This window comes from Callionymus lyra, chromosome 10 (genome assembly GCF_982586985.1).
Source record: "Callionymus lyra chromosome 10, fCalLyr1.hap1.1, whole genome shotgun sequence".
Lineage (NCBI taxonomy): Eukaryota > Metazoa > Chordata > Actinopteri > Syngnathiformes > Callionymidae > Callionymus > Callionymus lyra.
The window spans coordinates 25,598,818-25,621,286 of record NC_141827.1 but is presented as its reverse complement, the minus strand read 5'-3'; the positions used below and the strand labels follow the sequence as shown (position 1 = coordinate 25,621,286).

Here is a 22,469-nt window from a genome sequence, read left to right as displayed (position 1 = left end):
TTCTGTATTTAGCCAAAGATTTCTGGAATCTTGGAAACGTTGACCACTCATCAGAGAGATTACTCGCATCTCTCAGATTCCCACTACCAGAGATTCCAGAGATTCTGGAGTGCTGATCGGTAGTGACTGGATGCCGAGGCCGCGGTCAATGGTGTCAAACGAGTACGACGACTATTCCTGGGTTTTCAACTTATTACATCGTTGTCTTAAAAAAAAAAAAGTATGGTCTCAACATGTGTTATTTTTCTATCGTCAATGCTTTTGGCAAAATGCTTTGAAATCCAAGTAACAGAGAACATACCTGAACTGGTTTCAGAATTCCATCTGACCAGTCCACTCATACCTCTTGGGATGGCTTGGCTTTTTTGGCATGGGCGGGCTGTTCTCGAGCAGATTGTGTTACAGGTGGTCGTTTGGGTCGCTCATGTGAGGGGGGAAAAAAAAAGAAAAAGAAAAAAAGCCTTTCCTCCTTCATCTTGTGACTGGGCTCACATAACAAAGGATTTGCTTTAGCGACTTGACATTTCTGCTGAGTCATCAGGCTTTCTATTATGAATGTGCCAGTGGGGGTGGAGGACTGGAAGTGAGGCGCTAAAAGTAAAACTTCCATGTTGATACGTTTTGTTTTTTTTTCTCAGATGTACTGACGCAAGTTGACTCTACATTTTAACGCTTTTATGTCGCTTTTTATTTTTCATTGATCTCCTGAAACCATATGTACATTTTTAAACTTTCTCTGATGTTTGTAAGTGTGTATAAAAAATTTTTTTATTTTTTTTTTTTATTTACAATTAACATGAAAGTATTTATAGTGTTTTTGTATTGCAATTAATCATCGTCCGCAGTCATTAATTCCTTTGCAATTAAACACTTAAATCCTGCAAGATACAGTCCACTCCAGCAGCTTTTAAAGCTGATGTTCGAACATATTTTGGTTTTAAAACAAACCGTTACGACTTTGTCAAGAGTCATGTGGTCTGTTATTTCTTTAACGCAAGAAGAGTCAAGTACTCGGACAAAACTACATGTATATTTGGTCCTATAGTATTGCGATATATCACACCGCTGCACTTGTACGTGGTACGCATTGCATCGCCGGGTACCACAACATTTCAGCAAAAGCATCTATAAAAATAAAAAGTTGAACCCTTCTACCCAATTTTTTATGAAGGAAAATCCGTTTATGTATCAAAAATAACGTCTCTATTTCCACGTTCCATATAAATTCAAACAATTTAGTAAGTAAAGGTTATTTGTAAAGCACCTTTCTAGTACTAAAAATCATTTCTAAACAAAGACAAAAATTGAATTACTAGTATTTTTTTTAATATTATGATGTTATTATTAAATATTATATATTTTATTCATATTTTTTTATTGATTAGTAAGTAAGTAAGTTGAGGTCTTGTACCGTTTTTCCTCCTCTTTTCCCTGATAGAAGAGTATTAAACATATGAGTTTAAGGTGAAGTAAGGTACGTAACCGATTTTTTTGATGAGTCCAAGTATTTTCTCAGCGGGAAAACGCTGTTCTTGTTTTTGCCGTCTTGTTAAAACTTGTCAGTCTAGCTCAGACACATTTCTGTACATTTTCGGGAAATACACAAACCCCAGTCTCCAGGGACTCAACGTATTCTTAGAAAAGTTCAGCTTGTTAAAAAAAAAAAGGTTTGTCTCGGCTGTCAGACGTCCTCACATACACTCACACACCCACGCGCACACACACACACACACACACACATTAAAGCAAAGGGAGATGGTTATCTGACACCGGGGCATTTCTGGCTCGGTTTCTGCTTCTGTTTGCGTAACTTGACTTTTCTGTGTTGCTTTAGATTGGCTCTTATCACTCTTCTTTGCATTTTGATTTTATTCAGTCCTCTCTCATTTTTAACCATAGCTCTGGGCTCGATCATTTCAGCGCTTCATTTCAAATCTTGTGCAGTTGTTGACACGGACGACACCTGTAACTTCAGACTCTGGGCGGGGCTAGCGAAGAGAAAGCTTTCTTTTGTTGTCCAATCACAACAAGCTGCACTGCACAGACTCCCAGACTGGGGAGAAAAAAGCTCTGAACAAACTTTTTAGGGACAGACCCTGTAAGCGTTGAAGGGGGATTACCGAGGTTTCATCAGCTTTTATACTCGGCAGAAGTGAATAACTGATGTACAAGCTTCATTTGGATAAGACATTGAAGCTAAAGCTGAACTCCATGTTGTGCTCTCTGGTGAAAAGAAGCCCCATTTGTGTCATGACTGTGTGTTTGTGCATGTATGAACTCGTCCAGTGTGCTTTCCCCTCATGCATGCGGTTGGTTTGCAATCGTCAGTGTGTGCGCGTGTCTGTGTATGTGTGTGTGTGTGTGTGTGCGGTGTGAGTGGGCTCCTTGTCAAGCAACCACGGCTATTTTCTCTGAGGAGGAGGAGGAGACTTGAACAAAGAAGCCTTATCCTGTCCAGTGAAGCCTGCGGGCTGAAAGCTTGCTGCTGCCTGCCCGCCACCCTGTAGTTCAAGACCCACCAGAGTACAGCTACTTTGATTGATACGTCTCAAAGGCTGTGACAGATAAGAAATCACTTGTTTTGTACAATACAAAATGCTTATTTGCCGTTTAGGAAAAGGCAACTTGCGAACTCGGAATTCAAAGAAAAAGTTTCTTCGACGGGACAGCTGTGATTATCTGAAAGGACCAGATTTCTGTCTCAGATTTCTAAAACCATAGAAGAAGAATAGTAGTGGAGTGTCAGTGCATACCATGGCAACGTTAAATTTTTAATTTTGAAAAAAACAACGAAATAGACCTTTTTTCTATTAAAACCAACCCAAAAAACTGGCAATTATTGCTGACGTGATGAAACATTTCATTGAAGATTATGGAAAAAGATAAATATGCATTCATAGAAAAAAACGTGTTTTCTGGAGTTAAGGGTTGCTAGAGGCAATTTTCCAGTTATTGGATGAAATGAATGAATGCTCTGAGATCCAGTCTAAGGGAATCTTATTGCTGCACTATATTGTTTCATGGAAACGTTCCTAGGTTTTATACCGAGCTGTATTTGTAACAAACCATATTTATACACGTCTTTCTTGGCATAAAGCTTCTTGTGGTTTTCTTGCACCTACTATTGCTGTTGCTTTAGTGGGAATGTCTTTTGTAAGTTGTTCTCATGGAAGTTTTCCTCCAGAGACAAAACGGGGGGAAAAAGAGAGGGAGCTTGGTCAAGTCTGGTGAAGTCATTGTTACCGTCTTGTTTTACTTCGGGGTATTTATATACGGTGTGAGAAAGAAAGGAGTGTGTGTCTTTTACTCTTGATGACAAAGGGTTTGTATCCACTACTATTGTGAAGCTTCAATGAAAGGCTGTACCATAGTAGTAGTATCTATGAATTGCTACTTGGGGAACTTGTTGTTTATGCATGTTCTCGACACGGCCCTGATAAGACATGCGACTGTTGAGTTTTGTGCGGTTTTGAGCAGACCTTGCTGAATTTGGGCTTGGTTTTAACCTGTGGTTAAGCCTTCATCCTCCCCCTCGACTTCTTTTTTTTTTTTCAGACCCTGATTCTTCCCAGATGTTTCCTGCGTGCATCCCCTCCCCCATTATTTATTCCTCCAAAAGAGATGATCTCGATCTTTGCCTACATTTGGCAGTTTCCAAAAGTGTAACATGTGCAAGTAAAAAACATTATTTTGGTGACATGGTCTAGGTTAGGGGTTCCCGAATATTACCCAATAACAAGGCCCCTCGAACACCAGTGGCCTATGGCCTGGGTCCTTTGCAAAACACAGGAAATTCTTAAAATATATATAAACAAACATAGACTTTAGGACGTTCTTACTATTATTCACTTTTAAACATATAATATTTTTAAGCAGTTCAGTGTATGCTGCCTTCATATTTTGGAATTCTAGCCAACCATTTTTTAGCAGCAGAATCTTCACGGCAGGGCTGTAGGTCTGCTTCTTTGAAAACCTGTCTGTTTACTTCTTACCAGCTAGTTACAAGCTACTTAGTAACGGGTGCAAATACCAAGGTCGACCAATGTTATAGCGTCACAGGTGGTAGTGTGGTTAGGGAACTTTAGAATTCGACGTTAAGGGTGTTGTACGTTCTGGGTAAATGGTTAAAACATAATTTTATTTTACATAACATAATAACGATTTCCTTCTCTAAATTTTCGTATCCCCCCTAGCGCCCCCTGCTTGAAATGCACTGGTCTAGGTTATTTGTATTTATTAAAAAAACGTCTTTATTTAGATGAAGCAGCTTAAACTAATCTCCACATGTTGCGGGGACGATGTGATTTTTGTTCCTGTGTATCTCCTTAAAACTAATTGCATGATGGCACAAGAATATATTTGAAATCCTGCTCAAGTCATCGAGGATCATTTTGAGTCAAAACCAATACCTCGAGGTCGACTTGAAGACGGAGCGTCACGTGAAGGGGTTACTTTAAAAGGCCTCGCTTAATGACAGATTGGGCGAGTGTAAATTGCTGCAGATATACGACTCTATTATTTGAGGGTTTGGACTCTCTGGCTCTTAAATGAAGGGAACCTTCAGCGGGTGACCGCCGCAGTCGCAGCCACTAATTTCAGCCTCACATATATCCCAGAGTCTTGTAAAAAAGAATCAAAAAGATGGCTGCCCTCCATTTCTTATTGTGTCAAAAGGACCATTATGATGTCAAGTCACACGGTCGGCATGATTTAACCGCAACCACTCCCTTTACTTTTGTCCGTCATCTTATAGTTCAAACAGTACTTCACACAAAATCACCATCTCTTTCAATTGACCATCATGTCGTGGTTTTCTTTTATAAATTTGTGTGAAATGAAGTTTTACAATTCAAGAGTTTTCACACTTCATATCCTGAGCCTTTTTTCTTGCGATAGACACGACTATGTCTTTGCAAGCTCCGACACTAACCTGCCTTCCAACAGTAGCCGCAGTGATCTAATGGTATAATTGGCACTGTCGGCATAAGTCGAGACGGAGCTGCACAGAAGCGGCTGTTTCCTGCCCAGCCATGTGAACAGAGATTTCACAGGTGCAGAGTGGAATTGATGGCGGGTACGTGACAGGTTTGCGTTCGGCAAGAGGGTTGTAATTGCTGTTATCAAAGTGCTAAGCAGCAGTGACTGAAAAAAGTCTTGAAACTATAGAGAAGGGTAAGACCAGTTTTATCGAGAAGTTTACAGTGATCCTTCGTTTATTGTGGGAGTTACCGCCTCCACCTCCGAGTAGTATCCATTTTTTGCAAACTAAACATTGCATGGGACATGCCATCTCTCTCAACAACCCTCTCGGTCACGATCATAAATCTTCAGCCCTCATAGATGCTTTGCCAGCCAATCCCAGCTGTTGATCACTTTTGACACAGAAACATAGACGTTTAGTATCTAGTATTAGATACAATATATGAAGCCATCGCTTATTTGTTACTGTTTTCACCATCAGTAAGGTGGGTGCGGTAATTAGTGTCTCCCACAAAGTTCTGTGGTTGTGTTGTATATCTACCATTAAATTAAAGGATCTGTTTGTAACAGCGTAAGGTAAGATAAGGAGCTTTGGGGTTCAGGATTCCAGTTTTCTACAAATATATTTAAATATGCAGTACTGAGTGCAAAATAAAAATCTGCAATACCACGATACGACGAGGTACCACTGTACTGTGGGTTTACATAAACTATATTTGTGCGACACTACTTTTCACCAGAGCGGTAGCTGAGCGACAAAGCTGCTTCCTTACGACGGACGTTTTGGCTGTCTGGGGTACGTCTATACCATTTGACATTTTAACATGTCACTCACTAGAGGCATGATTGTAGCCCTATATCTAATGTCCAAGTATGAAAAAAAACGAAAAAAAATGAGACCTTGTTGTCTATGGATCCTCTAAAGGATCATCGAGTTTCATTTTATTTTCTCAATCTAAAGTAAATGCGTAGTAAATAATACATGTATATTTTAAAAGGGTCAAAGGATACTGCATGTGCAGTCATGTCGGCTACACTGCTGGCACACTGAACGCTCAGCCGTAGTTGTTGTTTGTGCGGCCACCTGCGTGTCTAAACCTCCCCGTCTCTCTCCAATGATAATTGAAAGGTGAGTAAAAGAAACAAAGGCATTAGGAGTGTTTGAATGCCTGATCCCTGGAGTTAAACACAGGCCAGTGATTGGTGGGCAGTCAGGCGAGGCGGAGGCAGAGCTGGCAGAAGATTTGACAGCTACACCATTCACTGGGTCCCGTTTGTTGATCTCGTCCACTGGCTCCTGTGACGGCCCCTCTTGTGTAGGGATTTGGGCGTGCCCGCTGTTTGGGCTTGATAAAAGTTTGGAACAACTTCCACCGGCCGGCTCGGGAGGCAGCTGCTCACAAGCCCAGAAGAAGAAAAGAAAAAAAAGACAACAAGCTTTATTTGTACGTCGAGGCTTGTTTATGTTCAACCAAATGATTCCAGAGGTGATTATAGTCGCCTAAAAATAAATGCACCGATAATTGCAATCACATTTTTTTTCACTCTTGAGTTGAAGATAAAGGGGGGAAAAAGCAAATGAAGGAAAGACTGATGCAGTATTTTTTTTTTTTTGTCATGATACTTTATCGATGTTCTGTATGGATTATTTATTCCTTTTTTGTCAAATCATTAACATAGTTGTTTTATGGCGTGTAATTCAACAACATGTGTTAATTAAACTATATGGTTATTTTTGTTATTTATAGTTAACGTGCAAATATTCACTATTTCTTTATTTTTCTGTTGCATCTAAACCTCAGGCTGATAGTTGGCAGCAGTTATAACATCCTCCGCAGCTAAAGGAATAATGTAATCCCACGACATCTTGACTGAGGACGAGAGGATACAATTGGACATATATTGGTTTTAACACAAATGAGAGCAGTTTGGACCTCTGTAAATTCTGTAAATCCAAAGTCAAGTGCTTGGATAATACTACAAATATATTGTTGCACTGACATTATCGCTATATGTGGTATTTTTGCCCCTGTATCATGATATACATCGTATCGTCAGATTTTTTGCCAATACACGCCACTAATCCATAAACAGTACAACTGACAACTGACCGTCTCTTTTGATTGACCTGAGGTACAATGTTCTTTATCTATTCTATTACTCAGTGGGTCTATATTTGTATTTTAATATGGGATTACAGATAATATTAGAAAAGTATTCCTGCCAAAACTGCAGCAAGTTTCGTTTGCAAAATTGAACCCATGTCAGCAGTTTTTGGTAAAACAAACCTTAAAAAAAAACCTCAATGTATTCTGTCCATGGTCAAGTTTGGAATTTAATCAAAGCTAGAAATGTCCTCCAGTCTCCAGGAAGTTCTGCTGCCAAAGCAGGGACAAAGTGAGGAAAAGACGAGGCCTCTCGCTCATTTCAGCTGTCGGCACAAACGGAGGAAACCTGCAACCTTTTTCTTGTTGTGGTGATCCGAACCATTCACTTGCTTCTTCCCCTTCCCCCCCCCTTTTCCCTAAGCCTTCCTTTGTTCCTTTTCTGTTTTCAGACTAGCTATTTGTTTGTGGTGGATGTTGTTGTGGACTCCAGATGCTTGACCCACCATCGGTGTTGCCTAGTCACAAATATCTACAACCATTTGTTTTGCCGTATTGTGCCTCCAAACAGTCCCCTTTTGTTTTCGACCATCAGGCCCGACGCCGTTTGTCGCTCATCGTGAATGAAATATAGTTTGACGCCGGAGTCGTACTTTGCCGTGTGTTATTAGAGCTTCAAGTCGTGTCTCTGTCGGATCCAGTGAGGCAGAGCAGTGAAGTACAGTGGCTCCTGCTCCCTGTAACTGGGCCTCAAATTGTAGGGGGTAAGTGGAGCTGCAGGAAGGGCGCAATACACAGTTGAGTACACACGGGCGCGCACACAAAAACACCCGACCACATTTGACGCAGTGAGGAAAATAATTGCTACCTCTTTAAACTGCAGGCAAGCGTGCTCAATATCAGTACAAACCACTTCAATGAAGATCAAACCAAGTCTTTATCTTCGCTGTGTGTGTGTGTGTGTGTGTGTGAGATAGAAGAGCTCTTATCCTTCCATTTATTTTTCAAAGATCATCAAAACATGAGGTCGGAGAACCTCGTATCATCCTATGACCGGTTCACATGACCATCTAAAATTGTGTATTTCCTGAATAATGCTTCGGCAAATCAAACCCAGATCAGATCTTAAGACTGAACTACACACAAAAATTTGTGTACTTGCCTGCCAATAGAATTGTTGTGTAATGGCAGAGTCCGTTTAACCGTATGTACCTTACTTATAATTTATATACTGTATATAACTATTTGTTTAACTTGTATACCATACAAACCAATTTATTTAAAGTGATCGTTCAACGGAAATTCCAATTTCACTCCTTTTTTTGTACGCAGCCTCATGTTGGGAATATTTTCAGAGTAGTCCGTTATAGACAAAAATGTTTGTTCATTTTAATGTAGCGACTGGAGCTCAGTTGTCTTCGTCCATAAAGACAACTAGAATCATACAAATACCTCCATCCTGCTCGTCTCTAACATCCCTCTTGTGTTGAAACCTCCTCTAAGTTTATCCTCCTCTAACCATTTGTGGGGTCACTGGCATATTTAAAGTTCAATATCAAAATTGCATTGAATCCACTTCAAGCCAAACGTCCGGCGGGGCCACATACGACGGTTCAAATTTGGCCCTCGGGCCAGGCACACTTCTGACACATCTCTAATCTCCTAACCTAGACAGTCTGTGATACGAAGTCACAACGTTAAAAGTAATTCAAGTCAGCGTCTTATCGTCAGGAAACTTGAGAACGTTGAACTTGAAGGAACATCTGTTTCGGGTCCATGTAGGACAAATGCTGTGTATATTGTGTAGCACTGCGGCACATGTGTAGTATTTATAGCTTGTGCGTGTTCGGCAGTGTTTGACACAAAGACCCATTTATATCATCCTTTTGTTTCTCCTTCATCTATTCTCTCTTTTTTTCTTCTCTTTGTTCTTTTGTTCCGACTTGTTGATTCATCGTAACTTTTGTTTTTCTCCAGGAAACCGAACGGAGATTACCGCGGCTCTTCCAAGGAGCACCGCAGAAGTCCCGTGGAGCGTGTGGTGGTGCCCGGCGCCCTCGGGATCCACGCCAACCACCTGTACGGTCACGCCCACCATCTCCACCACCACCACCACCACCATCTGGCCAGCCTGGCCGGCATGGAGCAGCCGCTGGCCCTCACCAAGAACAGCATGGTGGAGTCGGCACGCACCGGCACGGCCGCCCTGTCCTCGGTGCCGCACGCCGTCGGCGCCGTGGAGCGTCAGCAGGTACGCCACGGTTTGAGGCGTCGCCAATATCAGCGACTCATGTTTGTGTTTTTTTTTTTTCTCCCCAGAATCGTCCGTCGGTGATCACATGCGCCCCGGCCAACAACCGCAACTGCAACCTGTCTCACTGCCCGGTGTCTCACAACGGCTGCTCCAGCCTGAGCAACAGCTACAGAAGAATCAACAGTGAGTTACCTTTGATGCTGGTGCAGGTGAATCTGCTCTGTGTTTGGCTGCTGAAAGGACAGTCAACAAGGGTTAGTTAAGTATGGAAGTAAATCAGTCTATAAAAGATTGAATAGTTACATTTAACATTTCAAATGTTTTTATTGAAATGTGTTTTATTTTATTTGTTTATTATATAAATATTGAAAGGTTTAACTAGTTTTTAATGTATACAATATTTTTCTTATATAATACTATTGCAAATGTTTGTATTTTTGAAAATTATATATCATTTCTTTAACATGATCATTTGTATGTTGAAGTTACATAATTGAATTTTGGAGTTTCTAATTCCAATCATAAATATTGTTTTCTAAATTCAGTTTTATCTCTGGCCTATTAAATTCAACATTAAAAATTGTGGCGCTATTATAAAAACATTTACATTGAATTTAAAAGTCTACAATAAAAAAAAAACGTTTTTTACCCTTTACTGCTTTATTATTATTTGTATTTATTTGTGTAATTTTCTATCTGACCTTTAATTTATATTTGAACGAAATCTGAAAAAAATCAAAACTACTTATTTTGTGTATGACTCTCATTTATGTCAATAAAATTACAAAAAAAAGTATAATAATATGATATTAAAAACATTAAACCTTTAAGGCATCAACAAAACAAAATTCAACCTTTAAATATAGAAATTATTTTATTGAATTATTTAAAAACCGTCATTCAAAGCAACAATATTTCAACAAGTTTGAAACGTTAAATTCACGACCAACACTGATGATGTCACTAATGCTGCTCCACTAACTTGACGGACGATGGTTTCTCCTGCAGCGAACATCTCCTGTGACCCGGTGATCGAGGAGCATTTCCGCAGGAGCCTGGGCAAGAACTACAAAGAGCCGGAGCCCACCGCCACCAACTCGGTCTCCATCACGGGCTCGGTGGACGACCACTTCGCCAAGGCGCTCGGCGAGACCTGGCTGCAGATCAAGAACAAGGGGAGCCCCTCGTCCGCCGGCAGCAGCCCCAACTCCTCGCCCGACAGTCACATGATCAACCACAACCACTCCCCGTCCCTGGTCTCATGAGGAGGAGGCTCCCGCTCTCCCGGTCCCTCTGAGGAACGATCATGTTTGGACAAGGGTCATGTGACCAGGGGTCGACTCTGAGGAGCGTCGTCCCTTCATGGTCGTCTGTAGTTATATGTACATAGAGCTTTTTCTTCCTAACAGTAGATCCACCTGGACGTGCTACCAAAGAGATCTCACTCGTGTTTCTCCTCAGATCCACCTTGTGACCGATCAGGACTTTTCTTTTCTCTTTTTTTTAAACCACCCACACACATCCTGTTTTGATGCGCCGAGCAGCTGGAGACACTCGCGGCCAGAAACGAGCGTGTCGTTCAAAACATCATCCACCGTTAGCTGTCGTTTATGCTCACCAGCTACTCCGCAGGAAGCAGCTGTTCACGTAGATGTTTTCGTTAGCAGCATTAGCATGCTAGCAACGGCGGAAACCCCCAAAAACAAACATTAAAAGTTAATATATGAAAGAATTTCTCTCAACCAATCACAAGTCATTATTTATGTCGACAAACGTCAATCGCTCAGTTTTACGTAGCTATGCTCATGAGCCACTTGACATGAAGCAGCTGTTTTTGCTAGCAGTGTTGGCATGCTAACGAAACCCCAAGCTCCTGAAAATGCTAGCCAAATTGCTAACTTTAAAAGATAAAATAGAAAAGAATTTCTCAACAAATCACAGGTCATTATTTATGTCGACAAACGTCAATCATTCAGTTTTACGTAACTATGCTCATGAGACACTTGACATGAAGCAGCTCTTCAAGTTTCGCTAGCGGTGTTAGCATGCTAGCGAAAAAAATGCTAGCCAAATTGCTAACTTTAATAGTTAAAATATAAAGAATTTCTTTCAACCAATTACAAGTCATTATGTATGTTCCACGGATACCAATCACTGAATGTTAGCTAACGGTAGCGACTAAGCTATGCTCGCTAGCAGCTTGTCGTTCAACTTTATTAGACAAATATTTGAAAAGTGAACCTTCAGTCACACCTGCGCTAAGGGCTATCTGTCGATATGACTCCACCTGAAAGCAATAATAAGCGATTAAACTTTTTTTTTTTTAATTCTCTGAGTAGCATGCTAACAAAACTCTTCGGAATGCTAGTGGAAAAAAACATAAAATGATCGAAGTCAAAAACTTCTGTGCGCCCCCTGCTGTTACAAGTCGATTATTTATATTCAGCATCTAAAAGAGCAACTAGCTAAGTATAGCAGTTTAGTTATACTTAATAGCAACTTCAGATAAAACAAATATTTTGCATACTGAGCATAATTTTAAAACTATTTAATAACACGTACGCTAAAGACCTTAATACAAGGTTAAATATGGCATCACAAGAACTGGACAACTTTTTATTTTTATTTTCAATTGTTGCTACAATCCCCTCTAAACACTCTGGTTTGGTACCACTTTGACTGTAAATCTAATGCTTCTGCTGGTTCTGTGTTCCTTGTAATAGCTGGTATCTATTTTGAAGCATTTCAATCGGACGTTAGTTTGTTGGCTTAACAAACGTAGACACTCACTGCTGGGTCAGTCGTACTTTTGTTTTCGGTCCGGTTCCGGACGTCATGCGGCGGGTCAGCCTTCCCGGAACCGGGCCCTCGAATGGTGACTCTATATTTTCCCGAGACGATGGTGCAGGATGCTACAACGCTTTTGGATCCTAGCGTCCGCTTCTTGGCACTTAAAAGACCTAAATTATGTCAAATATGGACGTTAACTAATCACGCTTTAACCATCTTATGATTATTGCTACTTAACTTGTATTTGTGTCGCTTTTTTGTTTGGGTCGTAGCTGCTGTTTTGACCTGTAACGTATCTGGAAATGCTAACATTCCTTGTCGAGGGGAATTCCGTTGAGAGGGTAAACCCGCCAGTTGGGTTTCTTTGTCCGCCATGTTTGTCTCTATTTGCATACTAGCCAACGGCTTTCGTAATCGTCAAACTTCCACCAAAAGTGACGCAACCAACGGGGTTCGATTGCAGAAGGGTTCGCTAGCGCTAACTGCTAAGCTAGTACTTTGGATTCAACACGTCTGAAATTAGTTACTATTGGAACAATTACATTTTTGAAAAAGAAGCTAACGATATAAGCTACTAATGCTAACAAACTTGTATGTTTGATTCACACGCTGTTTTTTTCGCGAAATAATTTTATATTTGCATATTTCTTCAGCTAACATGTGTGTAAAAGTGCGCAAATTGGTAGGAAACTATAGCGTAACACCTAGCTTGCTACCTGTTAGCATTAACATTTTTTTTTTTAACTTGAGGTGGAAGTCACTTAAAGAAACCTTTTTACCAATTCTTACAAACTAGCATGTTAACATTAGCAAGTAAAAACAAGTATGCAAATGGGGACAAAGCATTTCTATTTTCTTTAATTTTTTCATAAATGATGAAGACACAACTGATGACAATCTAACGCTGTAAAGATTTCCGGTTGGTCTGACGCGAGAGTCGTCCACACATTCCATCCTCCAGAACTTCAAGATGGTTCCGAGCGTTAAGAAACCTTCAGGAGCTGAGCTCCTGTAAGTCACTGCTCGGGGATCGGCCTGAAACGTCTCCACTGTTCTAGTCGGAGGCAACGCTGGAATAAACCGTCGGGAAGATAAATCACACGTAGCTAGGGGGCGCTCTCTGCTCCGGCACACACTCCCCCCCCCCACAATCACTTTTGTATGGTAGTTACCTTAAGACCATCATTACGCTGTGCGTAACGAATGTACAGAGATGAAAATGGTAGGTATTTTTTTGAGGATTAATGTTTTAATGACTTGTAGCTATTTAATTGTTTTTTTTTTCTTCCTGTAATCATTTTCTCTTTTATTTCTTGTGAAAAAGTTGATCTTTTTTTTGTGTATAGTTTCTCGTGTAGCGTGAAAGTTCAAGTGCAGGAACACACAACGTATGAAGCCACTGGTCTGTTTGACGACTGCTAGTCTTCCTGGTCCATCATCACGAGAATCTTCAGACGTGTCGATGGAATCTCGTTCCGTCGCTCCGCAGTACTGCAGTACTTCTCCAGTACTTCAAGCGATCGGCCGGAACTCTTGAGAGAAAAAACTGAGAGTTGTATGGAGAAAAGCGCGTGGCTCTGTGTCTCCTACTGAAAAGGTTTTGGCAGGCCACCTTTTTTTTGTACGTAACGTAGCCCTGATGAACAATAAAGTGCTTTTAAACCACCGACTGACTCCTCTGTGATCACAAACGCACAACTGAACCAAGAGTGACAACTTTATTGTGAGGGTTAGTGACGACAATGTTGATCTTAAGTTTTACAAAAAAGTTTTAATGTTGCAGTTGACGAGAAAAGATTGTTGCTCATGATGGCTAGAAGCAGCTGGTTAAGTGAGAGTGAAGCTAGTATAAACATGATGCCGCTCGGTTCGACACAACTGTGGGTCTCCATCACATGATGACCTTCACGACGGTTGGACGCTCAGATGCTGTCGTCGTCGCTCATGTCCCAAATCTGGAAGAAAAAAACACAATGTTGAGTCCTGCAAACATTACCACACTGGTGTCAGCAGTAATAGTGTTTGTATTGGTAGTTGGGTCATACTAGTTGTACATACTAGGTTAGATTAACAGATGGACTTACTGAATCCCTCTGGAGGAATCGCTTGGTTGGTACTATTAATAATAGTAGCAGTACTCTGCTACTATTAGACTAAGAGTAGTTGTTCTAATAAAATAAGCTATAGTAAAATATTGGTAGAAGCGTCAATACTACTACTTCGACTACTCTTCAGAAGATTTACTAGTAGTATCAATACGGTGGAAGTGGTAGAATTTTTCAATGGTTACATATATTGAACAACATTTATTTTCACTTGAAAACCCAACAATGCATGAAGTTACTGTATATCCCTCTCAGTAACGGTGACCTAAACAGCTCCAATGATGCTTTGCCGCCCAGCCAACCAATTACAGCTGTCAATCAGTTTTAATATAATAAAAAAATTACTTTAAATACAGTATTGTAGCGACATATCAGCGCACACTTAATAGAGCAGAGTGTAGAGATGCATCACAGTAGTTCACTATTTTACCGGCACCAAGGAGGGTACCTGAAGATATCTGTGGTTGTTTAGAAGTATATGACGTTTATATTATATTTGTTGTCCAAATAAAGCACACATTTGTAACGTGTTGAACAAAGACAAGGAGCTGTGAAGTTCTTGACTGTAGCTTGATACAATATATTTCAATATGCAGTACTGTGTGCAAACAAAAACAACAGCTAGGAAACGGCGAGACCTTGGAAGAAGAACCGTGATATGGTGATGGACCACTGTTTAAGTAATAGTGGAAGTAGTACCATAATATGTGTCGCAGTAGTACCACTAGTAGAAATAGCAGTTGTACCATTAGTAGCAGTAGTACCATTAGTGGGTGAAGCAGTAGTACCATTAGTACATGTTGCTGTAGTACCATTAGTAGGAGTAGCAATAGTACCATTAGTACGTGTTGCAGAAGTACCATTAGTATGTGTTGCAGTAGAACCATTAGTAGGAATAGCAATAGTACCATTAGTAAGTGTTGCAGTAGTACCATTAGTACGTGTTGCAAAAGTACCATTAGTATGTGTTGCAGTAGAACCATTAGTAGGAATAGCAATAGTACCATTAGTATGCGTTGCAGTAGTACAATTAGTAGGAATAGCAATAGTACCATTAGTAAGTGTTGCAGTAGTACCATTAGTACGTGTTGCAATAGTACAATTAGTAGGAATAGCAGTAGTACCATTAGTAGGAGTAGCAGTAGTATTAGTAGTGTATGCTGTCATAGTATTTGTAGTACAGTTGACTCCAGTTGTACGAGAAGTACACGGAGCAGCAGAGTAGCTGCAGATGAACACAGTAGCTGCAGAAGAACACAGTATCTGCAGAAGGAACACAGTATCTGCAGAAGGAACACAGTAGCTGCAGATGAACACAGTAGCTGCAGATGAACACAGTAGCTGCCGATGAACACAGTAGCTGCAGAAGAACACAGTAGCTGCAGAAGAACACAGTATCTGCAGAAGGAACACAGTAGCTGCGGATGAACACAGTAGAGTCTTGATGTGTCCAAGTGTAGCTTCTGCTCCAGACTTCTCACAAGTGTGTCAGCAAACGCTCTCACTGCTCTGATGGCAGCAGATTCCCAACATTCTCCAGGAGCTGCTCGCACTCCTGCGACCTCTGACACCGGCCGGAATGTTACACACGGTTCTGACACACGTGTGCTTCATTCCTCGCCCGCTTCAGCCTCGCACGAGGAATCTGGAGTTCCTGGGAATGGACTTCACACCGGAAAAACTCCCTGGATTCTGACATTCAAGGTGGCAGACGTTCAGCCTGAGGTCAGCGTCTGAGAGGGAGTTTAAACCAGCTGCTCTACTCCGAGTGTCCGCTGACGCCAAAGCGTACCTTGGATAATGACCAGAGTGAAGAACCAAGAGGGAACATACAGCTGCCAAGGAGCCTCCAAGGGGCGGACACACAACACAGTGACAGGACGTTAGCACGTCTTGGAAATAGCGCCCCCTGCTGCGCAGGTGAGCAGTTAAGACCATGAACTGGTTCTTGGCCCTACTGTTGGTCTAGAGTTGTGTGTCTTCTTGTGTGTTCGCTCCACGACAACAAGCTCTCTGGTGGTCCGACACCGACTTCCGCTTCTCTCAGTGCCCACCATCAAGACCCCCGAGCGCCGAGGAGAATCGAAGACAAATTCATATCAAAGCCCGACATTTCTGCTCCAGCGCTGCCGCCGGATCATCATCAAAAGAGCCGTGAGCGAAGACCCTTTGAGATCAGGCGACACCGGACCACCCCCCCACCCTCTCTCTCTCTGGACCGCCGCCACGCCGCACTCCCCCGTGTGTGTGTTTTGTACGGAATGAAAAGGCGAAAGAAGGGAGGAGGAGGAGGGAGGTGGAGGCTTATGTAACGCGGAAAAGACGGGAGAAAGTTGTTGCCAACTACTTTCTCAAGCTGCCCCCTCGGGCACCGACACAGTCCAGGGTCCGGATCTCCATAAATCTGCTCCCGACTCCAATTAGTGAAACTTATTGGACCCAACGCTGACCTGGATGTGTGAACCGACCAGTGGGAAGTGAATCAAACGCTTAATGCCGTTATTTTAGGACGGATTCCAGATGGACTGCAGCAAACAACACGTTGGTTAAACATAAACATTCAAATGTAAAACAATTATTCGGTGATATTGGAATTTTAACTGGTGCAGTTGTACTTCAGGAAAGGAAAACTTACAATTTTTTTTTTTACGGAGGTTAATAATATGGTTTAGTTCAACATTTTTAATGTAAAATTTCCCGTTTCAGACCTTGGCTCCTGAGAGGGTTTGATATTATCAGTTATTTGTGAGGCTACCTAATCAAACAGTGTCTTGGTAACATCCAGAAAACGTAAGACTATGGGACAGGCATTAATCATGATTTTATATATATATTATAACAAACTGGCTTATATGGATAATGGTTTTTAGTCATATGTATCAAATTTTGACATTTAACATTAATTTTCTTTTTATATATAATCAGATCAGGGTGTGAACGTTTAGATTTTCTGAAGCTACAAATTTTGAGAAATTATTTTGGAAGGAGCCATCACACAAACTAAAAAAAGACTAAAAGAAAGAGGAATTTTATTGTTTATAATTTAAATTTATATTCATTTTATTAGTCCTGAATATAAAAGATCACATAACTATGGACAAAACATTTAAGCAAGATATAAAGTCACTTTTCTTCACCATCCATTCATCTATTAGATGAAAAAAACTTTTTCATCCATTTCATTTATTTTTTACAGAGGTTAATAATATGGTTTAATTTAACATTTTAAATGTAATTACATTTTTTTAAAGAATTTAACGATTTTGAATGATTTAAAGGTTTATTTTCATAATTATAAAATATTTTCAAGATGAATAAAATGGCTTTTCTTTTCCTTTTTTCTAAATTCAATGTTTTTAAATATGTTGCCGCTTTAATTTAGTATTTAAATGTTGGCATAGTAGTTGACACCGAACAACCCTAAGAGAGCATTGAGCTACAAATGAAAATATTCTATTTTAAATCAAATATCAAACCGTCAATGTGTAAAAGTGTGTAAGAATTCATTCATTCATTTTCTAGCGCTTTATCCCTTACCGGGGTCGCGGGGAGACAGGAGCCTATCCCAGTATCATAGGGCGAGAGGCAGTGGACACCCTGGACAGGACGCAAGTCTGTCGCAGGGCACACACAAAAACAGACAACCATTCACACACGCTCTCATACCTATGGACAATTTTCCAATTTTCTCAATCAACCTCTGTATGTTTTTGGACTGTGGGTAAGAACTCATTTTTATATAATTCAATTATTGTATTTTAATAGTAAAAAACAAACTTTTAATACCAAAATATTGAATGAATTCAAGGAAATGTTTCATGTCTTAGGTCTCAGTATCCTCCACACAAGATTAGACCAAAACAAAAGTGTTAAAACAATTTAAATCTCAGGTTTTGTTGTGAGAGACACAAGAAGGAACTTCCTTCAAAAGCTTGACCCACAACAACAGGACTCGCACCAACACGGCGTGACTGCCCAAAAAAAAAAGTAAAAAGGGATTGGAAGAAACGGAGCCGTCCTTAAAATGCGAGCTTCCTTATCTCGGCGGCACCTTGAGTCACCGGGGGGTCACAAACTCGAAACGCTTCTGGACAGTGGTAAGCTGCATGTAATTATGGGATGGATGTGTTTGTGTCTGTAATCAGTTCTGCTCCGGCTGATGCGACATCTCTAATCCCGGCCGGTTGTTGAAACAAAGCCGCCATCTGATCAGATCGTGGAGGGGTTTGAGTTGGAAGCCGACTTCGGTCGAGCGCCGGCCAGATCTCTGCCGCGGCCGATTGTAGTCGCACGACGACGACGACACCAAACACTCCGAGCGAGAATAAACCGAGGCGCGCTGTGGACAGAGTTTTGTAAACACAACGCACCGCGACACTGCTAAGGTCTTGTTTGTTTTCCACTTAAGGGCGTGGCCCGGTGAGTCCTGAGCAAACACACAACATCACAAACTACACAAGTGTCCCCCGGCTTCTCTCGTAGACCCCCATCCTTCTGTTTACGGTCACTTTATGAAAGGAATGTTTACGACACGAAAAATGTCTTCACAGTCATGAATTCTAAATCATATTTTCATTATCTTACAAAAGTTCCATGTTTATAACTAAATAGTTAAAACATACTTTCTGTCATAAGGAATATCCACAATTTAACTTTATTCTGAATCTTATCTCACATTTCACCTAAGCTAACAAATTGAGCATTCTTTTCAACTTGTCAAAACAGTCGAAGAAATAAAGATTTTACTTATGGTACGGTAAGGTTTAATGGACTCTATACGACGACTAAAAAGATCAATTAAATAATATCAAACTACGATGGGAAGTTTCCCATTTGAGACCTTGGCTCCTGAGAGGGTTTGATATCATCAGTTATTTGTGAGGCTACTTAATCAAACAGTGTCTTGGTTACATCCAGCAAACGTAAGACTATGGGACAGGCATTAATCATGATTATATGTGTATATATATATATATATATATATATATATATATATATCATAACAAACTGGCTTATATAGATAATGTTTTTTAGTCATTATATGTATCACATTTTAACATTTAACATTAAAAAAAAGTATATATAATCAGATCAGGGGGTGAACGTTTAGATTTTCTGAAGCTACACATTTTGAGATATTATTTTGGAAGGAGCCATCACACAAACTGAAAAAAAAAACTAAAAGAAAGAGGAATTTTATTGTATATAATTTAAATTTATATTCATTTTATTCTGAGTCCTGAATATAAGATCACATAACTACGGACAAAACATTTAAGAAAGTTATAAAGTCACTTTTCTTCACCATCCATTCATCTATTGGATGAAAAAAAACAACCACGAAATTGATTTTCTTTTTCATCCACCCGCAGAGGGCCGCATCAGGACAGTCAAAGGGCCCCATGTGGCCCACGACCCGCTCTCAGCCCAGACCAGCGTAAGAAGAAAATTCTACAGCAGCAGCTTTTTCGAAGCGAAAGAACGGATCCTGACCTCGGCAACTTTCCAACTGGCTACAGTGGTATGGGTTCCTCGTCATCTCTCCGGCGTTGGGTCGGAGGGATGACGAGAACACATCCGACGTGCGGGTGGCCTCAGCGGGGAATCCAACCTTCAAACCTTCTTCTCCTCGGCAGCCCGGCTCGACCGCTGACGGGCTTCACTATTAAACACACATCTGCTTTACATATCAGAAGTGACACCAAAGCACAAAGTGGAGCTTTCATCACGGAGACTGGCTCCAGCCCGGGTGCAATTAGCAGACCACACAGAGTGACGTGGTTTATGGCTGCATCTCTGGGCAGGACCGCTGCTGCTGCTGCTGCTGGAGGAGGAGGAACCCCATCCATCAAACTACACTTAGGCCGGGGTTAGTCGTCTCATCTTTGATGTTAGCGCCGAGGTTTGGAAGCTATGTTAGACGAGGAACTTCTAAGCGAATGAAGGGATGAGCTTTTTAAAAACCAAACACAACTTATTATGACGACAACAATGAAACACGACTGAATATGTGATCACACCTGGGGAACCCCCATCGACCCCGGGGCCACATCTGGCCGCTCGCATGAATATATCTGGCCCCGTGTAGCCATATTTAAATAGTTGTCTTTATATTGGGATTTAAATGAGGTTCTTTGTTTTGAGTTTAAGACAAACTCTTATGTTGGAACAAAGTACTTGTCCAGATATTTTTAACTTTTTGATTATTGCTCAAAATCTGTCTTTAATCACATTTTTTGAGAGGATCCTTTATTATACAAATATTATTATAGTAATTTACCCATAAATTCAATGACTATATTGACAATCCTTAAACTTCTAATTATTCAAACTCAAATTATTAATTATTTTTTTTAAACAAAAAGATTAATTAAAATTAATAGAAAAGTGCTCAGGATTTTAACTCTATTTTAATCACATAAATATTTATATTTTTGCATACAAATAAAATATGAATATATGTATTCATCTACATAATTAAATACTTATGATAATCTTAAACTGAATATTGAAATTTAAAACATTTTTATAAGGTTCTCATTAAATTCATTCGTCACTGAGGATAATGAAAATCCAACAGTTACAAATTAAATAGACGTGAATTGTCATTTATTATCGTTCACATACATTGGCTGATATAAACAACACCAAAAGTTAATGTGGTTGTTATTACACTTTCATCTTCAGCTCTTTTTTCAGTTATCTTTAAGCAGTTGCATCAATTATAGTTTACAATACAAACATTCATCGTCACTGCTGAAACTGACCACAATTCCAGACGAACCACATGGATACCATAAGAAATGTTGTGCATCATTAGTGCATTATGGGACTTAATAAGGAATATAAATGGTGGGAGATTATGAGGCCATTTTTGTTCAACTTTTACCATCTCAGGGTTGCAGAAATATGGGGGTCTAGACTGGTTTCCACTACAAACAAATAAGAGAATATGAGACCATTCCGTGTGTTGTGCAAGCGAGTCCAAAACACTTGTGGAAAATTCCTAACTAGAAAGCACATCTGACCGAAAAAGCCCCTTAAAAAACAACACAAGCAGGTGTGTGTATGTTTGTTCCTGTGTGTGATGACCTCACGGCGAAGAAATAGCTTCACCAGAGTTTAACCCTCGACATAAACTGCCTGAACGTCGCGCGTATAAACACGATGACCAGAGTCGCACCTAATTCCACATTTTTGTTTTGGATATTTTGTTGTTATACCCAATTATTTTTCAATTTTATTTAAGGTTTCACTTTTACCTTCCTTAAAATGTGAATGTATTTTTTTTTAAATAAATCTATATATTGATACAATATTAATTGAATTATTAACATATTATTAATGTTAATACATAACATATTAACATTTGTTTATTTATGTTTCTGTAATTTATTTCCAATTTATTTATTTATCATAAATCAAAGTATTGTTAAAAATCTTCCTGATGGAAAATCTCTAAAGGAATCCTGTTGAAAATGTGAAATTGTTTTTTCGATGATGGCACATAATGTTGAGTTGTTAAGTGTCTTTTTGGACAAAGATGAAGACAAGTGAGCAGAACTTCCATGTTTGCCCATAACTCTAAAAAATAACGTAGTGCTCTGGAAATAATCCTGACCATTAGTCGACATGAGGTGGAGTAGAAAATGCCGGTTGTTAACTTTAAGGTTGACTTAACAAGAACACAATGCTGCTGTGTCTGACTCCAGATCAGTCGTACACGACACTCGACTTCAGCCCAAGTCTATGAACTATAACAACTTTTTTCCTCTCCCTCTCTGTGGTTCCAGCGACAGACTGACCACAAGTCTATTTAATCACGCTGCAGTCTCACAGTCCTGATCCATTTAAGCGCTCGCACAATTTCAACTTTTCTGAAGAAAAAAAAAACCGTAGTCGCCGAAACTGGTGTGGGAAGACGGCGTGTCGGGATCCAGTAAAAAAGGGATCAGCGTGGATTAAGGGGTGTCGTGAACCTGAGCACAGACGAAACAAGCGTGGGATGCATGACATGTGCAAATACACCCCCAAAAAATTCTTGCAGGGAAAATGACCTCATGCGGACCGTGGAACCAGAACTACAGCTGCAGCAGTGGCATTGCCGCTTACATACCAGAAATCTCCGTCTGACATTCCTGACGTAGAGGGGAGTGGGGCGTCTACACCTGTGTGTGGGGGGGTCGTATGAAACGAGCATCTGAAACCCTGACCATAGAAAGAGTTACACTATCA

At 40.3% G+C, this 22,469-nt stretch overlaps 2 protein-coding genes across 3 annotated transcripts in view; one reads left to right on the top strand and one right to left on the bottom strand.

Moving 5' to 3' along the window:
- vgll4b (vestigial-like family member 4b) overlaps nucleotides 1-13,795 on the top strand; it is a 29,802-nt gene extending 16,007 nt beyond the window's left edge. For both annotated transcript variants that reach the window (XM_087800975.1, XM_087800974.1), the window contains 3 exons: nucleotides 9,063-9,336; nucleotides 9,405-9,522; nucleotides 10,348-13,795. In XM_087800975.1, the coding sequence (XP_087657101.1) occupies nucleotides 9,063-9,336; nucleotides 9,405-9,522; nucleotides 10,348-10,604 (649 nt within the window). In that variant the 3' untranslated portion in view covers nucleotides 10,605-13,795. The remainder of the gene's footprint in view (nucleotides 1-9,062; nucleotides 9,337-9,404; nucleotides 9,523-10,347) is intronic.
- Nucleotides 13,796-13,833: 38 nt separating this feature from the next.
- The window catches only part of atg7 (ATG7 autophagy related 7 homolog (S. cerevisiae)), a 50,609-nt gene continuing 41,973 nt past the window's right edge, over nucleotides 13,834-22,469 (bottom strand). Inside the window, exon 19 of the mRNA XM_087800986.1 lies at nucleotides 13,834-14,084. Coding sequence (XP_087657112.1) covers nucleotides 14,052-14,084 — 33 coding nt within the window. The 3' untranslated portion in view covers nucleotides 13,834-14,051. The remainder of the gene's footprint in view (nucleotides 14,085-22,469) is intronic.